The sequence below is a fragment of a genome, unplaced genomic scaffold, assembly GCF_019419815.1.
Source record: "Pyrus x bretschneideri cultivar Hongxiangsu unplaced genomic scaffold, Pyrus_bretschneideri_v1 Contig12, whole genome shotgun sequence".
Classification (NCBI taxonomy): Eukaryota; Viridiplantae; Streptophyta; class Magnoliopsida; order Rosales; family Rosaceae; genus Pyrus; species Pyrus x bretschneideri.
The window spans coordinates 7,482,965-7,502,632 of record NW_025999413.1 but is presented as its reverse complement, the minus strand read 5'-3'; the positions used below and the strand labels follow the sequence as shown (position 1 = coordinate 7,502,632).

Sequence of the window (19,668 nt, the reverse complement as noted above, 5' to 3'; positions counted from 1 at the left end):
AAACAAACAGGGAAGATATAGGCAAAGTGATACGAACAAACAGAAGCAGACTGGATGCCGAAGAATCCAACCTGCTATGATACCAAATTGAACATCAAAATACGTGACGAACATGATTACAAAATAATAAAATATTATTAAATAAAATCGTTAAAACAGAACTTTAAAAGATTACATCGTGATTAACATATTTCACAATCGAATAACAAGCATGTTATTCATAATAACTTAATCTTAACTCTAATATTAAAAGGCTAAATTTAAGAAACCAAATATTAAAGTAAACCTAAATCCTAATAGTTTCCATCAGGATATGTACCTTTCAACATAACTGGTTATAGTCAAATTAAGATGGCGACAGTCTATCCACAATACCAAGACCCCTTCTGTAATTGCACTATTCTATAATTGTTACTTACTATTATGTATACAGCTATATATAGTGTATGTATAGTGACAATTTCATAGTTTCTTTTCTTCTGTGAGCATATAATTATATATGGAAAGTTGACATTTTCAGTCTGCAATTACATACTTCACACTGCTAACCCAATTCTTTAATTTGTGTGATTTGCTCTTTAACTATGTGTTGTGATGTGCCTCATGTTTAAGTGTTGTTACTGTACATGTTTCATAGTTTAATGTGTTACAAGTTAAGGCGGAAATTTTGATGCCACAAGGTGCACATTTTCGCGGCTAAAATCACTTAATACGAGTCATGCTCATGCATACATTTAGTAACATAACATTACTCTTCATGAATTATTTAGGTCTTCTGGCTCATGTACATTTCATCATAATTGGTTAAATTACAAATCAAGATGGCGGTAAAGAGTAATGTTGCTCTTACCATAATTTTATACCACATTTTAATATCATCTTAAGTGGTGTATGAGTTGAACATGTCATATCACCTTAATTGAATTTCTAAATTTAGTATATTTTTAATTAAACACCTAACTTGAAATAAAATTGGTTGCATTTTTTATGTATGTTTCCTTCTCCCACTCTCTCTTCATATCCCCAGCAGCCCCAATCTCATCCCTCATTCCCCTTCAACTATCCCCTGTCCTATCTTCACTAGCACTCCCTCCAAACTCCAATGGCATAGAAAACCGGAAAAAAAAAATATAGTCTGGAACCATGACTTTTACTCTCTTGTAATTTTTTGTCGTCTTGCCGACAATTTTGTTTTAAATTTTGATTGATTTTTTTTTTTTGAACAAATGATATTATGTACACAAAATGGAGAGGGTAAGCTTAGCCTTATAATGGGCTAAAATTTAGGGTTTGATTGCTTTTTTTTTTTTTTTTAACAAATGATATTATGTACACAAGAGGGAGGGGATAGGGTTAACCTCATAATGAGCTAGTAATAATGTGATTTAAATTCGTCTTTGACGAAAATCGAACCTAAAACCTCTTATTTACAAGTAAAGAGAAATATCATTAGATCGTAGTACTAAATGACGAAATTGTGATATATTTAAGTGGTATGAATAACTTACTAAGCAACAAATGACAACTTGAACAGCAATTACCTTTGGCTTACTCTTGATAAAAACAAGAAAAAAAAATAGAAAAACAAGAACAAGAGGGACAAAGCAAGAAACAGAAAATGGAGAGAGCATTTTAGCGGATCAACAAAAGAAGGAACGCTGCTTGGCTGCTAAAGTTTCAGCAGGAGTTTCTGCTGAACCGTCCAGCAGCCAAGTATTTTCCCAAAAGAAACACTTCCATGTAGCTGTGTACTTACTGTAGGAGATGATTGACTGTATACTTCACATCATGATGAGGGTTGATCGGACGGTAAGTCTAACAGCTAGACATGCACGGCTCCCTGAATACCAACTAAGAAAAATCAGCATTCTTATTGACAATTTGCTTAGATGGCATCCAGGGAGCCAGGCACGTCATGCTTCTTGACTGGCAGATAGGTTGATCCTTAATCCTCGTGCATCATGCATCTCATCATAATACTGGCCTGCAAAATAATAAGAAGCTCAAAAAACTAAAATATCGAACCCATTTATCCAAGACCAAATGTAAAAGCCTCATTCTTATAATTAGAAATTATGAAAATGATAATTTTGCAAGAAAAGAAGACATCCAACTGAGAAATTTATCAGAAATCATTTTTTACCTAGTTCTGATTGTATATGAGATAGCTAATAACCCTAAAAAAAGGCAAAAATTACATGAAATGAGCTAACAATGTATACAAATTTAATTACATTACTTTCCAAGAAGTAAAGAAGATTTTGATACTATATACATAGACAACCTTAATTTTGAAAGTGTAAGCGTAGGAAATGAGCAAACAATGAATAGGAATCAAACTATACTTTCGAAAGCGTAACAACAACAGGAGATGAGTTGACAACGTATAAGAAGCTAAACTACATTACTTACACAATAGTTAGAGTACTGAATCTGAATCTTAAGCAAAACTACGACAAAGAAATTGGAAGAAGTTATTAGCAAATATATAGCAATTGTATTCAACTCTAGCCTTGATCTCTCTTGCTCGAACTTGCTTGACTGCATGAGAAGTGTGCAGAGAAGTGGTATTTGTAAGAAGAGATGGAAGTGATGGAAGTAGGCAAAGACAACAGAAAATCCAACTGCAGATATGAGAGATTAGATAGCACTGCTCCTTCTCAAACAGCAGACGGCAGAAACAGTTTTATTCTTCAACATTATTTCTCACTCACTATTTTTCTCCAGCAAAATTTACACATGTTTTGTCAGATATCAGTAGAAGATATAATATGTTTACCATTACAATGTTATTAGCAGCTGAATAATGCCAAAAACGGCGGCCTTGAGCTTTGCTCTGCAGGAATGTGGAAAGTTTGGATGTTTCTGGCGTTGGATATGGTGACCTATTATTCCCATCACCCATAAACTTTAAAAAAAAATTCGTGGTATGTGGGCAGCTTTTGATAGGAGAGAGCCAACTGCCTTGTTTGACCGGTATTAGACGGTGCCAGAGTCACTGCATGAGACAAACCACAGCCTTACTTTAGGTGGTTTAACGTACTGTCTTACGGCCGTTTGTGGGACATTTGTTACCAGTACTTTCAAGGTAAGAGGCAGGAGATGCGGCACATGTTACAGTTAGGGTGTATAATTCTAAAATTAATTGGTAATAGAAAGAGAGATTTGAAAATTATATATCACAAGATTTTATGGGGTAAAATATAAAAAACTACCTTAATTATTGGTATCACGATACTTTCATACCATATTTTTTAAAATTGACAATATCATACCTCATCTTTAGAATTTGGTCTAATGTTATACCTTCCGTTATTTGGCCGCTTACTTTTCAGTTAAATGCTGACGTGGCTGTTTACTTTTCAATTAAATGCTGACGTGGCTTGATTCGGGATCCACTTTCTATTAAAAAATCATTAAAATATTATTAAAAACTAAAAAAAAATTTATTTAAAATTATTTAAATATTAAAATAATAATAATAAGTAAAAAAAAAAACCATCAGTTCGTCCCTCCCCCCTCCCCCTCCTCTCCCTTCTCCCCATCTTCATTTTCTTCCCCCACCTGCAAACCCAAAAAAAAAATATATATATATATATATATTTTTTTTTAAAAACCCAACAACTACCCCCCCCCCGCGCGCGCGCGCGCAGAAGAACAAGAAGGAGAAGGAGGAGGAGGAGGGGGAAGAAGAAGAGGAAAAAAAAGGAGGAAGGGAAAAAGAAAAAAAAATCCCCCCCCCCCCGGTCGGCGTGGAAGGAGAAGAAGGGAGAAGGAGAAGGAGGAGGAGGAAGAAGAAGAAGAAGAAGAGGAAAAAAAAGGAGGAAGAAAAAAAAAATTGAAATACCATAAACACCCCCCTGCGGAAGAAAAAGAAGGAGAAGAAGAAGGAGAAGGAGGAAGAAGAAGAAAAAGAGGAAAAAAAAAAATTTCAAAACCATAACTCCCCTGCGGAAGAAGAAGAAGAAGAAGGAGGAGGAGGAAGAAGAAGAGGGAAAAAAAAAAAAAATTTGAAAACCCATCAAACCCCAAATCCACCACTCTCATCCATTTTCCACATCCTCTTCCGCACTCATCCTCTATCTTCTCTGCGCACCCAAGATCCCGCCGAAGGGATCTGGGTTTTTTTTTTTTTTTTTTTTCTGGGTTGCAGAAGGGAGAAGAGTGTGCATGTGGGGGAAACTGAGTGTGGGTGTGAGGGAAGACAAATTGGATTTTTTTTTTTTTTTTTTTTTTTTTTTGGGATTTGTAGGTGGGGGAAGAAGATGAAGATGGGGAGAGGAGGGAGGAGGGAGAAGGGGACGAACAAAATGAGGGTTTTTTTTTTTTTTTAATTATTATTATTATTTTAATATTTAAACAATATTAAATAATTATTTTTTAGTTTTTAATAATTTTTAATAGAAAATAGGTTCCGAATCAAGTCACGTTAGCACTTAACAAAAAAATTGACGGAGGTATGACATTGTCACAAATTCGTAAGATGGGGTATGACATTGTCAATTTTAAAAGATGAGGTATGAAACTGTCGTGACCCCAATAGTTGAGGTAGTTTTTTGTACTTTACCCAATTTTATATATTCTTTTTTTTACGTTATGACTTAATCTAATTACGTGAATAACTTGTAACAGATATATTGATAATTCGATGTACGTCTATTGTACACCACAATAACTAGAAGCTTATTTGTGTATCATAATTACAAATGACATTACATGTTTTATATATATCTGATGTGCATAAATGAGCTTTTTTTTTTTTTTTTTTTTTCCCTTCTAAATTCAAGCAATAGTTGAGGGAAAAGGGAGCATGACATCGTGCGCAGGTGAGAAGACATTTTACTACTTAAGTTACAAGTCATTTTATCTTATTTTTAATTTAACAATTAATCAGTAAACATGATTTATCAGAAGAAAGTTATCAAGCATTCGTTTGTTGTAAAATGTAAAGGAGAAATTGAACTTGAAGAATGGCATGATGACTTTTTTGAAATGCTGATAACAGTTTTTTAAATAAAAATATTATTTTTACCATTTATTTGTACAATTTCTCTAATAAAGATAATGCCCACCGCATCGGCAGACCCTACTTTTATTATAAAAATTAAATGGAGCATTACTCTTTCGTAAGAATAAATGTTAGTACTTAGTACATATAGTATTTGGGCCATTTATCATAGGTGCCGATCGGTTAGCAGTTGGATTTTGTGGTGGATGATTATAGTTGGGTTAGCCCAGAATGAGCCAGACCCAAATCTGACATAGGTTTAGGTTGAATCTGAAACAAGCTCAGCCCATTATAAACTTGGGTAGGGGAAGTTTACTGTAGCCCCAAGATAGGAAACTTGGAAAGTTTGGTTATGCCAAGACACTCTAGTGGCACCACCACTCCACAGTGACACCTAGTCCTATCGCTAACTTATTGTCCTTTTAAGGATCACTAGAGTTGTCATTAGTTGTATAGTATAATGGTATTCTTCTCCATATGTAGATGTCGTGGATGTAAATTTTTGTCAATAATAGATTGACAAAAATCATACCTGCAAAACAATAACACCATTAGGCTAATGGATGAAGACTCAAGAAAAAAGGGAGGGTGCAAAGCCTAAATCAGAAATAGTTTGAGAGAAATTGAACTTGAGAGAGTTCTGAGTAGTATGTGACGATTACTGATCTCCTTTTTTACTTTGCTATTTATAGGAGAGACTCCACGTAAGCAGCCAGCTAGCAGTATTGCAGGCCATGCTAGGCAGACATGTGTTATGTGAGTATGGTGTAGACAACACTGCTGGCCCGCCGGGATAGTCTCTAGCGGACAACAACCAAAGGGAGACTTTGAAGAGTTAGCCCCTGCCTCCTCGGGGGCGAAGTAGGGATATCATAGTCTTGGAATGAACACCATGATATGTACTGGAATCCAAAGGCCCAAGAATGAACACCATGCAAATGCTTAGCCCACTATGGTTTCGTGTGTAGTCTTCTCGCAACGTAAGTGTAAATCTGTCATATTAAGCTCATAATTTATGTGTTGTTCTCTTATTTGATGTGGTTAACTTATGTCTCTACATGTGTGAGGTCTCAGATTTGACTTTTATGAATAACGAGTTTGATACCAAATTATAGTTGACATATTGTGTCACCCTGCCGAACGACAAGGACAACATTCAATGCACCAAGTCCAAATGTCTTGCATCAATTTTTTCATAGCCCTCCACCCAACGTTCAATGCACCAGATCCGAACGTTTGTGTAATCAACCATGTTTTTCACATAAAACTTTACAATCTTCAATTTTTTTTCAACTCAAATGTTGCATATTCATTCAAGTCAATAATAAAAGGTCAAAATTAAATTTAAATATGACAAACATTTTGGAAGAATAACTAGGTAAATAGAAGGGATACTTTGGATGTGGTCCCTAATTCTTAACATTCTTTGATTAAAACCTTAATAGTATTCAAAGTTTGGTCAAGGTCCCTTGACTTTGTACACCTCATTATATTACTATTAATATTTTTATTTTTATAGTTTTGACATTAATTGTTTGATATTTATGAGATTTATGATCCTATACATTTAAAAACCCTCATTATAATACTATTAGAAACGGTTACAATAAAAAAATTCAAACATTTTGATTGAATAAATGGATAAAAACTATGTAAAAATAAGAAAGAATAAATGGCAAAAGAATGTATCCATAGTGTTAAAAAAACAGGGTACATTTCACATATAACAAAGTGGTACAGCAGTTGTGACATTCCACATCGCCCAGGGGACTGATCCTTATATGTATATTCCCATCCCTACCTAGCACGAGGCCTTTTGGGAGCTCACTGGCTTCGGGTTCCGTAGGAACTCCGAAGTTAAGCGAGAAGAGGGCTAGAGCACTCCCAAGATGGGTGACCTTCTAGGAAGTTGCTCGTGAGTTCCCAAAAACAAAACCGTGAGGGAATGGTAAGCCCAAAGCGGACAATATCGTGCTACGGTGGTGGAGCGGGCCTGGGAAGTGGTCCCACCCGGGCCGGGTTGTGACAATTGGTATCAGAGCCTATCCCTGGCCGGAAATGTGCCGACGAGGACGTCGGGCCCCTAAGGGGGGTGGATTGTGACATCCCACATCGCCCAGGGGACTGATCCTTATATGTATATTCTCATCCCTACCTAGCACGAGGCCTTTTGGGAGCTCACTGGCTTCGGGTTCCGTAGGAACTCCGAAGTTAAACGAAAAGAGGGCTAGAGCATTCCCAGGATGGGTGACCCTCTGGGAAGTTGCTCGTGAGTTCCCAAAAACAAAACCGTGAGGGAATGGTAAGCCCAAAGCAGACAATATCGTGCTACGGTGGTGGAGCAGGCCCGGGAAAAGGTCCTGCCCCGGATGGGGATGTGACATTCCTTCAACGCCAAAACCAGAACCTCTTGCCGCCCTCTCTTCCTCCATCTCCACCTCCCTCCCATGGTGTTCCTCCTTCTCCCCCTCCATCTACACATCCATCACCTCCGGGATGTGGTCCCACCCGGGCCGGGATGTGATAAATCCCACATCGCCCAGGGGACTGATCCTTATATGTATATTCCCATCCCTACCTAGCACGAGGCCTTTTGGGAGCTCACTGGCTTTGGGTTCCGTAGGAACTCCGAAGTTAAGCGAGAAGAGGGCTAGAGCACTCCCAAGATGGGTGATCCTCTGGGAAGTTGCTCGTGAGTTCCCAAAAACAAAACCGTGAGGGAATGGTAAGCCCAAAGCGGACAATATCGTGCTACGGTGGTGGAGCGTGCCCGGGAAGTGGTCCCACCCGGGCTTCCCGGGCGGGGATGTGATAAATTGGTATCAGAGCCTATCCCTGGCTGGAAATGTGCCGACGAGGACGTCGGGCCCCTAAGGGGGGTGGATTGTGACATCCCACATCGCCCAGGGGACTGATCCTTATATGTATATTTTCATCCCTACCTAGCACGAGGCCTTTTGGGAGCTCACTGGTTTCGGGTTCCGTAGGAACTCCGAAGTTAAGCGAGAAGAGGGCTAGAGCACTCCCAGGATGGGTGACCCTCTGGGAAGTTGCTCGTGAGTTCCCAAAAACAAAACCGTGAGGGAATGGTAAGCCCAAAGCGGACAATATCGTGTTACGGTGGTGGAGCGGGCCCGGGAAGTGGTCCCACCCGAGCCGGGATGTGATAGTAGTAATAAAGAAGAATGGGTACATTATAAATAAATTAGGGTCCATATAAAAGATTAAAAATTATGAGTACAAATGAATTTTTAAAAATATAGGCGCTAAAAGAAATTAATACATGGGTACAAAATAAAACTAAAAAAAAAAATACTACAAATTAAAAAAAAAAAATGTTGCAAATTAAAAGTGGGTACAAACTAAAAATATAAAAATATGATTCAAAGTTTAGGCATAAAACATAAATATACCATATGTAATTTTTCTATCATTGATTAAATATACAATGTCACGTGGCGTACACACATGGGTACAAACACAAATAAAACTTTAAAAAATATGGGCACAAAAAGAAACTAATATATGGGTACAAATTAAAAATGAAAAGAAAATTGGTACAAATTAAAAAATATTTGCAAATTAAAAATATGTACAAACTAAAAATAAAAATATATGACAAAAAATTTAGTCATAAATATAAATATACTAATTGCAACATTTTTAACACTAAAGGAATATATTTAAAAATAAAAATATTTTATTATTCAAATAATTAATGATGTTATTAATACCCAAGTACCTTGATCAAAAATTCAAAATGAATAGGATTTTAATCAATGGAGTAACAAAAAAAAAAAAGAATGTGTACATAATTTTCCCTAAATAGAATAAGAAGTTAAAATTCTCAAGTTTTGTTGGATGTCAAAAGATTACGGGGCAGGAGGGATAAAAATTGGGGTATAAGTACAAAGTTCCTTTTTTTTTTTTTTTTCCTACACCTAAGATTCTGTCTTGGTTACAACTTACTGTAGAGAATTTTTCTTGTTAGGAAACCTAGGATTTAATATTTCTTTTTAAAGACGTATACATGTTAATGATGGATACATTAATCTAACCAAAAGAGATGTTGTAACAAGGTCAAACTTATTAGCTTTGGTGAGGGCTCAAAGAAGGTCCCCACCCTTTCTAAGAACATTAGGCAATAAAGGGCGTATTTTCAACTGTTCACGTAAGGGACTTATAATTTTCACCCCTAACTTTATAATTTGTTAAACCTTTGTATTTCGTTGAATATTTTTTTACTAATATTTTTGTATTATCTATATTGTTTTATTTTCACAAATATTTTGATGTAAAAAAAATTCAAATTCCAAAAGAAAAAAAAATTGTTGAGAAAATTGAATGAGTTTATGGATTAGTGAACGAATGGATGTGTATTTATAGATTTTTGAAGGAGTTTTGCTATTATATTTGATTTGGATTAATTAATATTTTGATCGTTACATTTAAATGTAAGTTGTTAGATGTTTGTTTATTGCTGTTATTATTATTATTATTATTTTTTGGTCAAACGATATATTTTGTTAAATTAGATATTAGGTTAGCTACTAACGAGATTTGAATCCATACCGTTATATAAATGCTCAATACTTTTTTATCACTGTGATAAAGAACTACTTATCTATCACTGTTAAAATTGATTAAATAGCAGTTGGATTTAAAAATGAATGTACCTGGCCATTTCATCAGCCGGCATTGGACTGGCCTATGGAATTTTGGAAGTGCATCGAGCCTCTTGTATACGTGTAGGCTTCTCATTCGTAAATTTCACTCTGTTATCGCCTTAGCCACCACATAAGGTTCAAAACTCAGATTCCACCTTTCGATCCACCAACCCCCTTTTCTTTGTCTTCATCTCCAAACATTCAATTCTTATAATTGCAGGGTCCACAGCCTACAAATAGTCCAAGTCAAATTAATATATTTTGGCAACTTGTTATTAGTCTTAAAGATATAACAGAACTTTTTGATTCGATCTAACAATGTCATATAGTATTATAAATTAGTAATTATGTCATAGTATGTGTGGTCTAACTTTTAATATTATATTACAAATTTATGACATATTAGTTATGTTGTTCATTCATGTTACAATACTTAATAATAACACCGTGTAATAACGGGGCGTTAAGATGTATATGAAACTCATTGACCTTATGCCCTCCTTTCAAATACGACCACTCCTCATTTTTCTCGATATATATATACATATTAAATTTACATTCTCCAGTTAGGCTAATACCATAACCCATCGGGCATTGCATATCTCAAGTTGGCCAGCTTCTTTCTCCAACATCTATTGGAAGTCTCTGAAAAAAAAAAAAACCACAAAAACCAAAGTTTGTGTTCCACAAGAGGCAGGAGAACAAGGGTCGATGAGGCCACCAACCACAGCCCTTTACCTCCTCCTCTCCTTTCTTCTCTCCTCTCTAGTACTCCATACCCCCACCTTTGCCATAAAAAAGGTAAGCATTCATTCTCGTCTTCCTCCATTAAAAACCGCAAGAACAAAACAGCAGAGTAGCTTCCTTTGCATTTCACTAGTACTTGTGATGATTTTTTCCTTTTTTTTTTTGGGTACTTTCTACTGTTTCTGCAGTCATATGTGGTATACCTGGGATCACACTCACATCCCCCAAACTTGTCAGAACGTGAACTAAACCAAGTCACAGACAATCACCATGAGTTTCTTGGTTCCTTCTTGGGCAGGTACTTAAACACATATTTCCAACTAAAATACATAAACACCGTCTTCCGCCGATCAAATGTTTGAACTTTTTTCTGCAAAAATGCAGCCATGAAGTTGCAAAAGAATCCATGTTTTACTCATACACAAGGCACATCAATGGCTTTGCTGCTACACTAGAAGAAGAAGACGCAGTTCAGATTGCTAGTGAGAATTTTATTTCTGCTATCTTCTCTTTATCCTAAGTTTTCTCTTTGTTTTTCTTTTTCCCCAGTTTTCTCTTTTCTTATGCTGCCATTGAAACACTGTAGATCATCCAAAGGTAGTCTCAGTATTCTTGAACCAGGGAAGAAAATTACACACAACTCGATCGTGGGATTTCTTGGGACTTGAGCAAGATGATGTTGTTTCACCCAATTCAATCTGGAAGAAGGCAAGATACGGTGAAGATTCAATCATAGGAAACCTTGATACTGGTAAGTTTTTCTTGTTCTTTGTATTATTATTATTATTATTATTTTTAAATTTTAAAAACAAATTTCTTCACTTCCAAGTCATATTCATGCACAAAATATTTTAGAAAAGCATCAATCAGCTCATGCCATGTGCCCAATAGTTTGGATAACTTCCAAGTCATATTCAAGCACCAAAATATTTTAGAAAAGGCATCAATCAGCTCATGCCATGTGCCCAATAGTTTTGATCTGGATCGTTGAATCGTTAATTGGTTATTGTCACTCATTTTAATAATAGTACTTTTCAACATTCAATGTTCAACATTTGATTTTCATGTTTTCGTAATAGTTTCGTGCTGACATATTTGATCAATTTACTCTCCACTAATACACGTACATGTATATGACAAAACATTTACACTATGTTTGGGTGAAGAAATTTAAGATTACTAAGGAATTTAAAAATGACAGAAATTGAAATGACGAGATTTTATTTTCTAGAATTTGTAAATTTTCTTGTTTGGTTAACCTAAAAGAACAATGGAATTGAATACAGAATTTATTATTTTTAAACTCTCAATCATAGAAATTGAGAAATGACACATATTTACATCGAATTTGAACTTGGGATTTGGAGGTCCCAAATTCCAAGTTTTTTTTCCATGCGGAAATTCTAAATTTCTATGCTTATGAATCCAAACAAGAGAATTGGTGTCTGTTAATTTATAAATTCTGACTTTTACCAAAATTCTATGTTTATTTCCCTCATCCAAACATAGTGTTAGGGAGGCAATTCTTCTAAAAATAATTAGGGAAAATTACAATTTCCTATATTTTTTTCTATATCATTTGGATTAAACATCTATGTCTTTTTAAAATTTGATTAAAGTACTTTGACCAATAATCATCTTTATTTTTTAAAATTAAAATAAATTTTAAATTTATCATTTTATCTGCAGGATGCACTTTTCCTTATTTAGTGGAGATTTTAGTAATTCAACTATATTTTCTCTTCTTCCAAATATGTTTTTTTTATGCAAACATTTAATATTATTTCTTTTTTCAATTTTTTTGTGAAATTATATATAATGTTTTTGCTGTTTTTTTTTTAAGTATAGTTGTTGACGAATTATTATTAGGTACAATATATTACGTATATAATTATTATTAGGTACAATATATTACATATATATTATATGCGGGTACATTTGAATTTACAAAATTCATTAATTGGTACGTTTATTTGCAATTTTGGTACGTTTGATTTGATACATATTGTTAATGTTGGTACATTATTTTTATTTTGGTACGTTTTATTTTGTACACATTGTGTATTGGTACATTTATACTATTCTCAATCCTATTTTCTCTTAACGTACTAAAAGAAAAACTCATTTCGGTTTTAAAAATATTTTAAACTATTTGGAAAGAAAATATCTTCAATCGTAGATAATTATTGTTAAATTGTAGCATTATTGTAAAAATAAATTGAATCTAACCAACCTTTTTTTTTTTTTTTTTTTTTTACAATCATCTCTAACGGAGGAGAGTGTAATCAAAAGGCTAGATTATAGGAAATTTGTTACAATATAATGTGCATATAGCACCAAAATTATGACAAAAAAAAAAGTTTAATCAAATCACTAAAAGGCATGAGTGTTTGACCTAGAAAATTTAAAATTGAGGCGTCTATATTGAAAGATCTCAATTAATTATTAGCTAGTATTGTTAATGTGGTTTAAATTCGTCTTTAGCGAGAATCGAGCCTATAATCTCTCACTTATAAATAAAGAGGAATACCGCTAGAGCGCATTATTGAATAGCAATACAATTCTTTTTTAAAACAAAGCTAGTTTATATTGTGTAAGGCTTCTCTCAAGACGGTTTAACTCTAATTTATGGTCTTTTTGTAGTTTTGGTCATTTAGACCACCATTCATATAATTTTAAGAGCTTGCGCAATTGTATTTATTTTCACTCGTACACAATGATTTCGATATCAATTTATTTTCACATTAATATAATTATGGTCATTTTTTGTAAAAATATTGTTGTATAAAAACTAGCTAAATTCTTAGTATTCGCCTAGCTCCCTCTTAATTTATTAACGTATCGTTTTCACAATTAAGTACCTAAAAACCCCAATATATAGGAGAAATATTTTGGTGTGTTCAAAATACGAGACAGTACAACACATGTCATTATACAATTGGAATGTAGTTTTTTTTTTTAAGTGTCTCTTCGATTGTCTAACAATATGATGTATTGCTCAATATTCCGGATTCACTGAAAAATCTTTCTATTTATAGTCAGAGACTTCCAAATTTCTCATTTGAAGAAAAAAAAAAAAAAAAAAACCCTAGACTTGCACTCGACTGTCCTTATTGCAATATTGGTACGTTTTTTTAGCTGGATTTTAAAAATATTTCACACGAAAAAAGAGTTTTCGATTGTTTTGTAAGGAGCATTGCTGATGACCCTAGTGTTCTTGAATGGGGTTGTAGGCGCATGGCCAGAATCCAAGAGCTTTAGTGATGAAGGGTATGGACCGATTCCATCCAAGTGGAAAGGAATCTGCCAAAATGAGACAGATTCTGAGTTTCACTGTAATAGGTACCCACTATTTTATGATTATTTTCTAATTGAGATTAGTTACTTTCTGTTTCCCGTTCTACGAATGAGATCCTCTCTAGATCCTCTTTGTGAGGCTTATAATGATCTTTAAATCGTGTTCATTAATTATATATCGTGCGATCAGTTTTTGTCATATATTATTTATATTTAATTTTACATAAAAGTATTTAAAATGATTTATAATCACACGATGTACGATGAACGGACACGATTTGAGAATTCTCAGGATCCTCATTCATTTTCTACAACATTAAAAATCAAATGTTAAAAAAGTATCTTGGTATAAGTTAAACAAGATACGCTCGTCGGTACATATATAAGTGTCTTAGACACTATAGTGTGTCAATGTCTCTTGCATTTGAACTTAAATTCTTATCTCGTAAATTAAAGTAATTTAAAGTACGCTTTATAAAAAATAAAAAATAAAAGATATATTTATTGCTAAAATCCGCGTGTTAAAATTGGAAAAAAAGCCAAGAGATATTCATCTTTGTTCTGTGTAGTCAGTCCCAGTTTTATCCAAACTTGGATGGTCCAATCCAACCAAGGTGATCCCCTTTAGTAGTGGAGTAAATGGCATCTATAAAGCAGGATTCGTACGAAACTTTCTCATAAAGTTGCGGCCATTATTATTCTAGAAACATAGAACCGCAAATAAATTGAGATGCATGTAATTAGATTAGAATTTGATTAATTTTTGTGAATTATTTTCATATTTGAAAACTACATTTAAATTTCTAATCAATTATCTTATTTAAAAGTTTACCAAATCCCGCACAGGCATGTGGTCTTATGATACTCGTTTAGAGGAGGTCTCCGATGGTTAGCTCAATTATTATGATGTAGTTTTATTGTGGCATAGTGGATTATAAAAATCTTTGTGAATATTATATTATTGGTAGTAGGAAAACGGGTAGTGCTATTCACACACATTTTTTATCTCTCGCACATCTTTATTAATTTTGTCTATTAATCTTCTATAATTCACTCGATCCACCGAAAATTGAGAGAGATATGTAAGAGGTAAAACTAAATGTGTGGGTAACACTACCTTACTTATACCTTCCCAAATGAACTTGCTTAATATTCGAAAAAGACATCTTCTCCAGGGCAAGAAATTAACCAAGCTATTGTAGTCAAACTCTTTGTCCAAAGCTATTATAGTCAAAAACTTCATCAAAAATCCAACTTCTAGTCACTATTCTATTACACTCTTTCACAATTCCTTTCCACCTAATCATCCTCATCAAATAATTTGGAGCCTTAAAATTTGATCCAACGGCTAAAAACATGGGCCCACTTTAAAAGTTATAATAACTTTAGATGTTGAATCAAATTTCAAGGACCCAGATTGTTTGATGAGAATGATTAGGTGGAAAGGATTCAGAGATGATCCCCTTCCCTCTTTCATTGCTTGTAGTCCAAAGAAAGACAGTAAAAGAAAACATATATATATTATAAGAGTAATGTTAGATAGACTAAATTTGTAAATTAAATTATGTGTCATCAATATGAAATAAGTACGTTAATCAACACTTAAGGAATAATCTCATCATCAACTTTGACGTCATTTAGTTTACAAACTTTAGCCCCTACATTTAGTCTCTCTAATATTATCCATATTATACAACGATTTCTTTAGATTAAGCAAACAAATTATGTTTTAATAACGGGAGAAGCACTCTTTTTCCCTATTTGTAAGTGGTGAGCAAGTTGGGTTTTTTTGGAGGTTTTTAATGAGGTTTCCCTTTGCTCCCCCAAAACTCTTGTACTCTGTTTGTTTAACGGTATGAAAATTTCAGTTATGATAAAAAAAAAAATAATAATGGGAGAGAAGACAGGTCCTGAATATGACTGTTGTCTTGATGTAGTTTATGATCTGCATGTATGCAGTAGTCCTCAGTTCATCTAAAATGCCCTAGTAAGTGTATTTTGCTGGCAGTTCACTATTAATCAATACTGGTATATTCTTTAGCAATTCATTATTAATCAATACTGATATAATCTTTAATTTAATTACTTATACATACTAATGGGTGTGATATTTTATGCAAAAATATCGATGCTATTAGTAGTGGAATCACTCATTGTAAGTTGCATTTTATCTATAAAACTTTGCGATGGGGGATTTTATATTCTTCAACACATTTGTCATATTGTAAATTAAGGGTGGTAACTTTGTAACTCATTTGGTTACAAACTTTTTGGCATGAAAGGAAGCTTGTTGGAGCACGATACTTCAACAAGGGCTATGCTGCAGCTGCTGGTCCCCTCAACTCCTCCTTCGATTCACCACGTGACGACGATGGCCATGGCTCCCACACCTTGTCAACCGCTGGTGGCAATTTTGTAACCGGTGCGAGCGTGTTCGGCTTTGGAAATGGAACAGCAAAGGGTGGATCACCAAAAGCCAGGGTTGCAGCCTATAAGGTGTGCTGGTCTCCGGTGAATGGAAGTGAGTGCTTTCATGCAGATATATTGGCTGCATTTGATGCGGCCATCGATGACGGTGTTGATGTGTTGTCCGTTTCACTGGGTGGAGACCCTACTACATTCTTCAATGACAGTGTTTCAATTGGTGCTTTTCATGCTGTTAAGCATGGCATTGTTGTGGTTTGCTCAGCGGGGAATTCTGGTCCGGCTGAAGGTACTGTCTCGAATATATCGCCGTGGCAGATTATAGTCGGCGCCAGCACTATGGATAGGGAGTTTCCGAGTTATGTCACCCTTGGCAACTGGAAGCACCTCAAGGTTAGTTATAGTCCATTTTCCGACTAATGATTTTAACACTCCTCGTTTAGTCTTTGTACTTCACCTGTGACTGCAGAAACAATAAATTATAAAATATTCAATTCGGAGTGCAGATAGACAGAAGAGGAGTGCCAAAATCGTTAGCCATCCCTTTTTATCGTATACATAATAAGACATGTTAGGGTGTTTTATGGGAACTTATGTTATATATCCTGCAAAGCTACTCAAATCCATGGTAAGTTTTATCTACTTTGTTCTCAAGGGACAAAGCTTATCGCCTGCTGCCTTGCGGAGCAAGAAATTTTACCAACTTATTAGTGCTGCGGATGCTAAAGCAGCTAATGCATCAGCTAAAGAAGCGTAAGGATAGGCAACATCAATCTTCCGATTTTCATTATACTAAAATTATATTCAAGTTCTTAGTAATCTGCTTATATGATGCTGCAGTCTGCTATGCAAGGCCGGCACGCTTGATCCTAAAAAAGTGAAGGGAAAGATCTTGGCCTGCCTGCGAGGGGAAAATGCAAGAGTGGACAAGGGTGAGCAAGCCTTACTGGCTGGCGCTGTGGGAATGATTCTTGCTAACAATGCTCTTTACGGGAATGAAATTGTTTCTGATCCACATGTCCTCCCTGCTTCACATATCAATTTCACCGACGGCATCCTAGTCTTTGCTTATATCAACTCAACTAAGTAAGATGGATGAAGTACCTCCAAATTGCCTGTTTTAGACTGCGTCGGTTTCATATGTTAGGCTGCTTCACCGCAGTGTCAGCAATATCAAGTTTTTGGTAAAATTACTAGTTAAGAACTTGCATATTTTGACAGGTCTCCGCGGGCATACATAAAGCGTGCAATAACGGAACTGGGAACAAAGCCATCTCCATGCATGGCAGCATTTTCATCAAAAGGACCCAACACCATTACACCAGGCATCCTTAAGGTTTTTTATTAGCAAACACAATTTCTGTTCATTAAACAGACTCCACATATTTTTGCTGATTTGGTTAAGTATTTAGTAAATGTCGTTGTACATTAATTCAGCCTGATATCACTGCACCTGGAGTGAGTGTCATAGCAGCCTACACGGAAGCACAAGGGCCAACAAATCAAATGTTTGACAAACGGCGAATTCCATTCAACTCAGTGTCAGGCACATCAATGTCATGTCCACATATTTCCGGCATTTGTGGCCTTCTTAAAACCCTCTATCCTCATTGGAGTCCTGCAGCCATTAAATCTGCAATCATGACCACCGGTAAGAAGTCCCTATGCACATTCGTTTATGTATTCGCTTCACATTAACGTCTGTCAAGAGACCATTACTTGTCTTTCTGATATTTTCTTTCAAATCTTGTGTTACACAGCGATAACACGAGATAACAGCATGGAACCATTGCTCAATGCTTCTTTCTATGAGGCAACACCATTTAGTTACGGTGCAGGACATGTTAACCCAAACAGTGCTGTGGATCCTGGATTGGTATACGATTTATCCCTTAACGATTACTTGAACTTCCTGTGCGCGATGGGCTACAACGAAACACAAATTGAAATGTTTTCAGAGGATACGTATGAGTGCCCCAAACCAGCTATTAGTCCCACTAACCTCAACTACCCCTCAATCACTGTCCCTAAACTCTCTGGATCCCTTGAGGTGACTAGAACAGTGAAAAATGTTGGCTCTCCAGGAACATATAAGGCGTATATCCAAAGCCCGGATGGGGTATCGGTTTCTGTTGAGCCAAAGAAGTTGAAGTTCAAGAAAATTGGTGAAGAGAAGAGCTTTAAGGTACTCCTGCAGGTTAAAGAAGAAAAACAAGCTAAAAACTATGTGTTCGGGAAGTTGATATGGTCAGATGGTAAACACTATGTGAGGAGTCCAATTGTAGTCAAGGCTTCCTAAGCTAGAAGTAGGCAAATTGCTTCAGCTTATTTTACTTCACCTCAATTTGTTCCACGTTCTTGAGCACTAAGCTAATGATTTACAAAAAATTAGTGTCAATGAAAATTAAGATCAACCGATCACTTATATATGAATACTACTGTTATTACTCATTTGAATTTCTGTTGAACGGAATCAGTGTTTTAAAAAACGTGGCTCGGGGCGCGCCTAGCTGGCTTTGGAGGCGGGGCATTGGTGGAAACACCTCTGCCCAGTGGGAGAAGGCTTAAACTCGCCTAAAAGTGGTCAAGGTGAGCCTAGGGGCTAAGGCACGCCAAAGTTATAAATAGAGAAAATGAGTTTCTCTCTCCAACTCGTACCAGACAAAATCAAAGACCAACTCTAACCTTTATTTATTTATTTTTTTTTGTAGTTGTTACCCATTCAGACTATGCCACCTAGTATTTTAATTAACAAAGAGTAATAAATATGGAACATTGCCACATGTTGATTAATTAGTAACACTAAGGGTTGGTATAACTGTCAAATTAAAGAACTTCTCGTGAGGGGACGCAACACATTTCATGGACAACAATGCAAGTGGAAAATCCGTCCATCTTCATGGTAACATCGACGTCGAGAGGGTTGTAAGTGTAAACAACTCCTTCACATTAAACTTCAAGGACGTCATTACAATAATCACTACTTCTGCATGAATTAATATGAGTTCCAACTCCGACATGATCACCAATTTTGAATCCAGGAACATTATTCAGACCGACCTCGGCAATCTCATGTCTGTAATTTGTACATTAATCAGTAGTTAATTAAGAACTAATCATATGATAAAAATAAAATCATGAGTTAATGGATGAACATATATATGTACCCAAGCACTAAAGGGTAGGTGGCATCTCCATCTTTGTTCCTTGTCCAAACCACTTCAGCATAGCAAACTCCACAGTATGTTATTTTTGTGGAAAAATCACCACTCCCAAGAGTCCCAACAGCCCTAGATTCATTAACAAATTAATCGCTAATTAAGCATTACATTTAGCATGCAAATTGTTAATTAGTTGATATTAATCGAAATCGAGCCCATCCCAGGCAATCCTCCCCCTTATTTGCATTTTCTGAGCTCATTACTTGCATATATACTTGCAGCGGCTTGGGAGGAAGTAACGATGATGCAAGGCGGGCATGATATATGACTGATCTTACATGCCATCCCATTTACATAGCACGAA

General features: G+C 35.4%; 1 protein-coding gene and 1 long non-coding RNA gene across 5 annotated transcripts; one reads left to right on the top strand and one right to left on the bottom strand.

Annotated features, from left to right (window-relative positions):
- Positions 1-1,467: 1,467 nt before the first annotated feature.
- Positions 1,468-2,829, bottom strand: LOC125474484. Its single transcript, XR_007256015.1, has 2 exons — positions 2,413-2,829; positions 1,468-1,984 (listed from the first exon to the last, which is right to left on the bottom strand). It is a non-coding gene; the product is annotated as an uncharacterized LOC125474484 (long non-coding RNA).
- A 7,399-nt stretch (positions 2,830-10,228) lies between these two features.
- LOC125474483 (subtilisin-like protease SBT5.3) lies at positions 10,229-18,594 on the top strand. 4 transcript variants are annotated; one of them, XM_048578286.1, is made up of 11 exons: positions 10,229-10,476; positions 10,611-10,720; positions 10,807-10,904; positions 11,009-11,173; positions 13,614-13,764; positions 16,002-16,536; positions 16,757-16,896; positions 16,984-17,229; positions 17,365-17,479; positions 17,581-17,794; positions 17,904-18,594. In XM_048578286.1, exons 1-11 carry the CDS (start codon positions 10,387-10,389, stop codon positions 18,440-18,442), a joined length of 2,403 nt encoding a protein of 800 aa, XP_048434243.1. In that variant the 5' UTR covers positions 10,229-10,386; the 3' UTR covers positions 18,443-18,594. The 4 variants fall into 4 exon arrangements, with proteins under 4 accessions (XP_048434243.1, XP_048434246.1, XP_048434244.1 ...); XM_048578289.1 differs by having other exon boundaries at positions 10,230-10,476; positions 13,656-13,764; positions 16,799-16,896; XM_048578287.1 differs by having other exon boundaries at positions 10,230-10,476; positions 13,656-13,764.
- Positions 18,595-19,668: the final 1,074 nt, after the last annotated feature.